The sequence below is a fragment of the Oncorhynchus kisutch genome, unplaced genomic scaffold (genome assembly GCF_002021735.2).
Source record: "Oncorhynchus kisutch isolate 150728-3 unplaced genomic scaffold, Okis_V2 scaffold796, whole genome shotgun sequence".
In the NCBI taxonomy this organism is placed as follows: Eukaryota; Metazoa; Chordata; class Actinopteri; order Salmoniformes; family Salmonidae; genus Oncorhynchus; species Oncorhynchus kisutch.
In genome coordinates this window covers 101,285-111,284 of record NW_022262741.1, presented here as the reverse complement: position 1 = coordinate 111,284, position 10,000 = coordinate 101,285, and the positions used below count along the sequence as shown (strand labels likewise).

The 10,000-nt window shown below is 42.5% G+C and overlaps 1 protein-coding gene across 2 annotated transcripts in view; it reads right to left on the bottom strand.

The window, feature by feature from the left end:
* Window positions 1-10,000, bottom strand: part of card11 (caspase recruitment domain family, member 11) — a 94,416-nt gene that overhangs the window by 75,734 nt on the left and 8,682 nt on the right. For both annotated transcript variants that reach the window (XM_031816430.1, XM_031816429.1), the window contains exons 2-3: window positions 6,321-6,509; window positions 1,868-2,005 (exon numbers count right to left, since the gene is read on the bottom strand). In XM_031816430.1, coding sequence (XP_031672290.1) covers window positions 1,868-2,005; window positions 6,321-6,509 — 327 coding nt within the window. The remainder of the gene's footprint in view (window positions 1-1,867; window positions 2,006-6,320; window positions 6,510-10,000) is intronic.

Sequence of the window (10,000 nt, the reverse complement as noted above, 5' to 3'; positions counted from 1 at the left end):
ATGATGGTTATAGTAACAGAATGGTTATAGTAACAGATGATGGTTATAGTAACAGAATGGTTATAGTAACAGAATGGTTATAGTAACAGATGATGGTTATAGTAACTGAATGGTTATAGTAACAGATGATGGGTATAGTAACAGAATGGTTATGGTAACAGAATTGTTAGAGTAACAGAATGGTTATAGTAACAGAATGGTTATAGTAACAGAATGGTTATAGTAACAGATGATGGTTATAGTAACTGAATGGTTATAGTAACAGATGATGGTTATAGTAACAGAATGGTTATAGTAACAGAATGGTTATAGTAACAGATGATGGTTATAGAAACTGAATGGTTATAGTAACAGATGATGGTTATAGTAACAGAATGGTTATGGTAACAGAATTGTTAGAGTAACAGAATGGTTAGAGTAACAGAATGGTTATAGTAACATAATGGTTATAGTAGATGATGGTTAATAGTAACAGATGATGGTAATAGTAACAGATGATGGTTATAGTAACAGAATGGTTATAGTAACAGGATGGTTATAGTAACATAATGGTTATAGTAACATAATGGTTATAGTAACAGAACGGTTATAGTAACATATGGTTGTTATAGTAACAGATGATGGTTATAGTAACAGATGGTGGTTATAGTAACAGATGATGGTTATAGTAACAGAATGGTTATAGTAACAGAATGGTTATAGTAACAGATGGTTGTTATAGTAACATATGATGGTTATAGTAACAGAATGGTTATAGTAACAGAATGGTTATAGTAACAGAATGGTTATAGTAACAGATGATGGTTATAGTAACATAATGGTTATAGTAACATAATGGTTATAGTAACAGATGATGGTTATCGTAACAGATGATGGTTATATTAACAGATGATGGTTATAGTAACAGATGATGGTTATAGTAACATAATGGTTATAGTAACAGATGATGGTTATAGTAACAGATGATGGTTATAGTAACAGATGATGGTTATAGTAACAGAATGGTTAGAGTAACCGAATGGTTATAGTAACAGAATGGTTATAGTCTCTGAATGGTTATAGTAACTGAATGGTTATAGTAACAGATGATGGTTATAGTAACATAACGGTTATTGTAACAGAATTGTTAGAGTAACAGAATGGTTAGAGTAACAGAATGGTTATAGTAACATAATGGTTATAGTAGATGATGGTTAATAGTAACAGATGATGGTTATAGTAACAGAATGGTTATAGTAACAGGATGGTTATAGTAACAGAATGGTTATAGTAACAGAATGGTTATAGTAACAGAATGGTTATAGTAACAGATGATGGTTATAGTAACAGATGATGGTTATAGTAACAGATTATGGTTATATTAACAGATGATGGTTATAGTAACATAATGGTTATAGTAATATAATGGTTATAGTAACAGAATGATTATAGTAACAGATGATGGTTATAGCAACAGATGGTGGTTATAGTAACAGATGATGGTTATAGAAACAGATGTTGGTTATAGTAACAGATGGTTGTTATAGTAACAGATGGTTGTTATAGTAACAGAATGGTTATAGTAATAGAATGGTTATAGTAACAGAATGGTTATAGTAACAGATGATGGTTATAGTAACAGATGGTTGTTATAGTAACAGAATGGTTATAGTAACAGAATGGTTGTAGTAACAGATGATGGTTATAGTAACAGAATGGTTATAGTAACAGAATGGTTATAGTGACAGATGATAGATATAAAAGAGCATGTGTCTTTGTGTGCACGTGTGTGCGTGTGTGTCTGTGTGTGCACGTGCGTGAGTGTGTCTGTGTGTGCACGTGCGTGCATGTCTGTCTGTGTGTGCACGTGCGTGTGTGTGTGTCTTACCAACGATAGTGGAGAAGCGTCTGGTGGGCTCCTTGCCAGTCACCAGCTTGTAAAGGTCAGGATAATAGAACTCAAGACTCTCCAGAAAAACCACATAACCTCGCTCTCCTTTACCATGAAGAATGTCTAACAGACGACCTATACACACACACACACACACACACACACACACGCATGCACACACACGCACACACACACACACACACACACACATGCACACACACACACCCACGCACACACACACGCACGCAGACACACGCGCACACACACACACACGCACACACACACACCCACGCATACACACACACACATGCACCGACACACACACACGCACATACACACACACAGACACACACACACTCACACACACACACACACGCACATACAGATATACACGCACACACACACTCACTCACACACACACACACCCGCCCACACACACAGATATACACACAGACACGCACACACACACACACACACACACGTCCAGGAGAGAAAGTAGATTTAATTTCTTGTTATGCCTTTTAATGTGTAATCTGATTGATAACACTTTATAGACACACCCCCCTGCTTTATAGACACACCCCCTGCTCTATAGACACACCCTCCTGCTTTATAGCCCCACCTCCTGCTTCATAGACACACCCTCCTCCTTTATAGACACACCCTCCTGCTTTATAGCCCCACCTCCTGCTTTACAAACACACAAACACACCACGTGCCTACCTGCTTACCTGGTACTTCCTGTATATAGCCATGTTATTACCTGGTACTTCCTGTATATAGCCATGTTATTACCTGGTACTTCCTGTCTATAGCCATGTTATTACCTGGTACTTCCTGTCTATAGCCATGTTATTACCTGGTACTTCCTGTATATAACCATGTTATTACCTGGTACTTCCTGTATATAGCCATGTTATTACCTGGTACTTCCTGTATATAGCCATGTTATTACCTGGTACTCCCTGTCTATAGCCATGTTATTACCTGGTACTTCCTGTATATAGCCATGTTATTACCTGGTACTTCCTGTATATAGCCATGTTATTACCTGGTACTCCCTGTCTATAGCCATGTTATTACCTGGTACTCCCTGTCTATAGCCATGTTATTACCTGGTACTTCCTGGATATAGCCATGTTATTACCTGGTACTTCCTGTATATAGCCATGTTATTGCCTGTTATCGCTGCACATTGACTCAGTACTGTTGGAAAAGTACTCATAAGTAAGCATGTCACTGTTAGTCTACACCTGTTGTTTACGAAGCGACAAATACAATTTGATTTGACACAAGTATTAGTTTCCACAGTCTGCTGCCTCAGAGTCTTTAGATACTTTTGTCAGGTGTTACTATGGAATTTATTTGATTTTTTTTTAAATTTCACCTTTATTTAACCAGGTAGGCTAGTTGAGAACAAGTTCTCATTTGCAACTGCGACCTGGCCAAGATAAAGCATAGCAGTGTGAGCAGACAACACAGAGTTACACATGGAGTAAACAATTAACAAGTCAATAACACAGTAGAAAAAAAAGAGATTCTATATATATTGTGTGCAAAAGGCATGAGGAGGTAGGCGAATAATTACAATTTTGCAGATTAACACTGGAGTGATAAATGATCAGATGGTCATGTACAGGTAGAGATATTGGTGTGCAAAAGAGCAGAAAAGTAAATAAATAAAAACAGTATGGGGATGAGGTAGGTAAAAATGGGTGGGCTATTTACCGATAGACTATGTACAGCTGCAGCGATCGGTTAGCTGCTCAGATAGCAGATGTTTGAAGTTGGTGAGGGAGATAAAAGTCTCCAACTTCAGCGATTTTTTGCAATTCGTTCCAGTTCTCTGCTGCCTGTGACTGGAACGAAAGGCGGCCAAATGAGGTGTTGGCTTTAAGGATGATCAGTGGGATACACCTGCTGGAGCGCGTGCTACGGGTGGGTGTTGCCATCGTGACCAGTGAACTGAGATAAGGCGGAGCTTTACCTAGCATGGACTTGTAGATGACCTGGAGCCAGTGGGTCTGGCGACGAATATGTAGCGAGGGCCAGCCGACTAGAGCATACAGGTCGCAGTGGTGGGTGGTATAAGGTGCTTTAGTGACAAAACGGATGGCACTGTGATAGACTGCATCCAGTTTGCTGAGTAGAGTGTTGGAAGCTATTTTGTAGATGACGTCGCCGAAGTCGAGGATCGGTAGGATAGTCAGTTTTACTAGGGTAAGTTTGGCGGCGTGAGTGAAGGAGGCTTTGTTGCGGAATGGAAAGCCGACTCTAGATTTGATTTTCGATTGGAGATGTTTGATATGAGTCTGGAAGGACAGTTTACAGTCTAGCCAGACACCTAGGTACTTATAGATGTCCACATATTCAAGGTCGGAACCATCCAGGGTGGTGATGCTAGTCAGGCATGCGGGTGCAGGAAGCGAACGGTTGAAAAGCATGCATTTGGTTTTACTAGCGTTTAAGAGCAGTTGGAGGCCACGGAAGGAGTGTTGTATGGCATTGAAGCTCGTTTGGAGGTTAGATAGCACAGTGTCCAAGGACGGGCCAGAAGTATATAGAATGGTGTCGTCTTTGTAGAGGTGGATCAGGGAATCGCCCGCAGCAAGAGCAACATCCTTGATATATACAGAGAAAAGAGTCGGCCCGAGAATTGAACCCTGTGGCACCCCCATAGAGACTGCCAGAGGACCGGACAGCATGCCCTCCGATTTGACACACTGAACTCTGTCTGCAAAGTAGTTGGTGAACCAGGCACGGCAGTCATCAGAAAAACCGAGGCTACTGAGTCTGCCGATAAGAATATGGTGATTGACAGAGTCGAAAGCCTTGGCAAGGTCAATGAAGACGGCTGCACAGTACTGTCTTTTATCGATGGCGGTTATGATATCGTTTAGTACCTTGAGCGTAGCTGAGGTGCACCCGTGACCGGCTCGGAAACCAGATTGCACAGCGGAGAAGGTACGGTGGGATTTGAGATGGTCAGTGACCTGTTTGTTGACTTTGCTTTCGAAGACCTTAGATAGGCAGGGCAGGATGGATATAGGTCTGTAACAGTTTGGGTCCAGGGTGTCTCCCCCTTTGAAGAGGGGGATGTCTGCGGCAGCTTTCCAATCCTTGGGGATCTCAGACGATATGAAAGAGAGGTTGAACAGGCTGGTAATAGGGGTTGCGACAATGGCGGCGGATAGTTTCAGAAATAGAGGGTCCAGATTGTCAAGCCCAGCTGATTTGTACGGGTCCAGGTTTTGCAGCTCTTTCAGAACATCTGCTATCTGGATTTGGGTAAAGGAGAACCTGGAGAGGCTTGGGCGAGTAGCTGCGGGGGGGGCGGAGCTGTTGGCCGGAGCTGTTGGCCGAGGCTCTCACCTTGTCTTCTCCAGGCAAGCTTTTTTCCGGATGCTCCAAACAATCGGAAGGGAATTCATTAGAGAAAATGACTTTACCCCAGTCCTCAGCAGTCCAATCCCTGTAACTTTTGCAGAATATCAGTCTGTCCTTGATGTTTTTCCTGGAGAGAAGTGGCTTCTTTGCTGCTCTTCTTGACACCATGCCATCCTCCAAGAGTCTTCGCCTCACTGTGCGTGCAGATGCACTCACACCTGCCTGCTGCCATTCCTGAGCAGGCTCTGTTCTGGTGGTGCCCCGATCCCGCAGCTGAATCATCTTTAGGAGACGGTCCTGGCGCTTGCTGGACTTTCTTGGGCACCCTGAAACCTTCTTCACAACAATTGAACCGCTCTCCTTGAAGTTCTTGATGATAAATGGTTGATTTCGGTGGAATCTTACTGGCAGCAATATCCTTGCCTGTGAAGCCCTTTTTGTGCAAAGCAATGAGGACGGCACGTGTTTCCTTGCAAGTAACAATGGTTTACAGAGGAAGAACAATGATTCCAAGCACCACCATTCTTTTAAAGCTTCCAGTCTGTTATTCGAACTCAATCGGCATGACAGAGTGAACTCCAGCCTTGTCCTCGTCAACACGTACACCTGTGTTAACGAGAGAATCACTGACATGATGTTTGCTGGTCCTTTTGTGGCAGGGCTGAAATGCAGTGGAAATGTTTTTGGGGGATTCAGTTCATTTGCATGGCACAGAGGGACTTTGCAATTAATTGCAATTCATCTGATCAGCCTTCATAACATTCTGGAGTCTATGCAAATTGCCACCATACAAACTGAGGCAGCAGACTTTGTGAAAAATAATATTTGTGTCTTTCTCAAAACTTTTGTCCACGACTGTAGAGACCAGTAGTAGAGAGTTAACCTAGCTGTGCAGTTTACCTTAGAGACCAGCAGTTGAGAGTTAACCTAGCTGTGCGGTTGACATTAGAGACCAGCAGTAGAGGGTTAGCCTAGCTGTGCGGTTGACCTTAGAGACCAGCAGTAGAGAGTTAACCTAGCTGTGCGGTTGACCTTAGAGACCAGCAGTAGAGAGATAACCTACCTGTGCGGTTGACCTTAGAGACCAGTAGTAGTGAGTTTAAGACCTCATCTTCGTCCTGTTCGTCTAGAACCTTACATTGGCGCAGGTAGGGAGTCAGTTTACCAGGCGAAATGTAGCGACTTAAGATGTAGCGGTTACTCTCCACTGACTCCCACAGAGACTCCGTGTCCTCACCTCCATTCTCCATCTCTACACACACACACAGTGAAAGATGTTTACTGTACCCATCTCTACACACACACACACAGTGAAAGATGTTTACTATACCCATCTCTACACACACACACACACAGTGAAAGATGTTTACTATATCCATCTCTACACACACACAGTGAAAGATGTAGGTTTACTATATCCATCTCTACACACACACAGTGAAATATGTAGGTTTATTATATCCATCTCTACACACACACACACAGTGAAAGATGTAGGTTTACTATATCCATCTCTACACACACACAGTGAAAGATTTAGGTTTACTACATCCATCTCTACACACACACAGTGAATGATGTTTACTATATCCATCTCTCTCTATATACAGAGCCTTGTAAATATATTCACAACCCTTGGTGTTTTTTCTATTTAGTTGCATTACAACCTTACCTCTAACCCTAACCCTTACAACCTGACCTCTAACCCTGACCTTTAAGTTGATTTTTATTAGGATTTCATGTACCGGACATACACAAAATAGTCCAAATTGGTGATGTGAAATTTAAAAAATAACTTGTTTAAAAAAAATCACTAAAACAAAAAAGTGAAAAGTGGTGTGTGCATATGTATTCACCCCCTTTGCTATGAATCCTCTAAATAAGATCTGGTGCAACCAATTACCTTCAGAAGTCACATAATTAGTTACATAAATTCCACCTGTGTGCAGTCAGTCTAAGTGTCACATGATCTGTCACATGATCTCAGTATATATAAACACCTGTTCTGAAAGGTCCCAGTGTCTGCAACATCACTAAGCAAGGGGCACCATGAAGACCAAGGAGCTCTCCAAACAGGTCAGGTACAAAGTTGTGGAGAAGTACAGATCAGGGTTGGGTTATAAAAAAATATCAGAAACTTTGAACATTACACAGAGCACCATTAAATCCATTATTAAAAAATGGAAAGAACATGGCACCACCACAAACCTGAGGGCCAACCACCAAAACTCACGGACCAGGCAAAGAGGGCATTAATCAGAGAGCCACCAAAGAGACCAAAGATAATCCTGAAGGAGCTGCAAAGCTCCACAGCGGAGATTGGAGTATCAGTCCATAGTACCACTTTAAGCCGTACACTCCACAGAGCTGGGCTTTACAGAAGAGATTGGAGTATCAGTCCATAGTACCACTTTAAGCCGTACACTCCACAGAGTTGGGCTTTACAGAAGAGATTGGAGTATCAGTCCATAGTACCACTTTAAGCCGTACACTCCACAGAGCTGGGCTTTACAGAAGAGATTGGAGTATCAGTCCATAGTACCACTTCAAGCCGTACACTCCACAGAGCTGGGCTTTACAGAAGAGATTGGAGTATCAGTCCATAGTACCACTTTAAGCCGTACACTCCACAGAGCTGGGCTTTACAGAAGAGATTGGAGTATCAGTCCATAGTACCACTTTAAGCCGTACACTCCACAGAGCTGGGCTTTACAGAAGAGATTGGAGTATCAGTCCATAGTACCACTTTAAGCCGTACACTCCACAGAGCTGGGCTTTACAGAAGAGTGGCCAGAAAAAATAAGCAAACATGTTTGGTGTTCGCCAAAAGGCATGTGGGAGACTTCCCAAACATATGGAAGAAGGTACTCTGGTCAGATGAGACTAAAAGTTAACTTTTTGGCCATCAAGGAAAATGCTATGTCTGGCGCAAACACAATACTTCTCATCACCCCCAATACACCATCCCCACAGTGAAGCATGGTGGTGGCAGCATCACGCTGTGGGGATGTTTTTCATCGGCAGAGAATGGGAAAATGGTCAGAATTGGTCAGTCGTCTGGAGAGTTGAGACTGGGACGGAGGTTCACCTTCCAGCAGGACAATGACCCTAAGCATACTGCTAAAGCAACACTCGAGTGGTTTAAGGGGAAATATTTAAATGTCTTGGAATGGCCTAGTCAAAGCCCAGACCTCAATCCTATTGAGAATCTGTGGTATGACTTAAAGATTGCTGTACACCAGCAGAACCCATCCAACTTGAAGGAGCTGGATGGGTTCTTGAAGGAGCTTATTTCTTGTTTGTTTCACAATAAAACATATTTTCCCTCTTCATAGTGGCATGTTGGGTAAATCAAATGATACAAACCCCCCACAAATACATTTTAATTCCAGGTTGGAAGGCAACAAGATAGGAAAAATGCCAAGAAGGGAGAATACTTTCGTAAGCTACTGTATATCTCCCTCTCTCTCTCAATTCAATTTCGATATAAGGGCTTTATTGGCATGGGAAACATATGTTTACATTGCCAAAGCAAGTGAAATAGATATTAAACAAAAGTGAAATAAACAATACATAATAAACAATAACACAAAAGTTCCAAAAGAATAAAGACATTTCAAATGTCATATTATGTACAAATGGTTAAAGTACACAAGGGAAAATAAATAAGCATACATATGGGTTGTATATTTTCTTAATATTGGGTCAGTCACAGTGCTCAGGTATTCTGCCACTGTGTACTCTCTGTGTAGGGCCAAATAGCATTCCAGTTTGCTCTGTTTTTTGGTCATTTCTTTCCAATGTGTCAAGTAATTATCTTTTTGTTTTCTCATGATTTGGTTGGGTCTAATTGTGTTGCTGTCCTGGGGCTCTGTGGGGTAAGTTTGTGTTTGTGAACAGAGCCCCAGGACCAGCTTGCATAGGGGACTCTTCTCCAGGTTCATCTCTCTGTGGGGTGTGCTTGTGTTTGTGAACAGAGCCCCAGGACCAGCTTGCTTAGGGGACTCTTCTCCAGGTTCATCTCTCTGTGGGGTCTGTTTGTGAACAGAGCCCCAGGACCAGCTTGCTTAGGGGACTCTTCTCCAGGTTCATCTCTCTGTAGGTGATGGCTTTGTTATGGAAGTTTTGGGAATCGCTTCCTTTTAGGTGGTTATAGAATTTAACGTCTATTTCTGGTATTTGATCATTAGCAGGTATCGGCCTAATTCTGCTCTGCGTTATTTGGTGTTCTATGTTGTACACAGAGGATGTTTTGCAGAATTCTGCATGCAGAGACTCAATTTAGTGTTTGTCCCATTTTGTGAAATCTTGGTTGGTGAGCGGACCCTCTCTCTCTCTCTCTCTCTCTCTCCCTCCCTCCCGCTGTCTGTCTCTCTTCCTCATGTCTCTCCTCTGTCTGTCTCTCTTCCTCATGTCTCTCCCTCTGTCTGTCTCTCTTCCTCGTCTCTCCCTCTGTCTGTCTCTCTTCCTCATCTTTCCCTCTGTCTGTCTCTCTTCCTCATGTCTCTCCCTCTGTCTGTCTCTCTTCCTCATTCTCTTTCCGTCTGTCTGTCTCCTTCCTCATGTCTCGCCCTCTTTTGTCTCTCTTCCTCATCTCTCCTTCTTCTGTCTGTCCCCCCCCCCCCCCCCCCCCCTCTCTCTCTCTCTCTCTCTACCTCTACATATTTCTCTCTCTCTTCGCTATATATTTCTCTCTCTCTTCCCTCTCTCTCTACCTCTACATATTTCTCTCTCTCTCTCTAC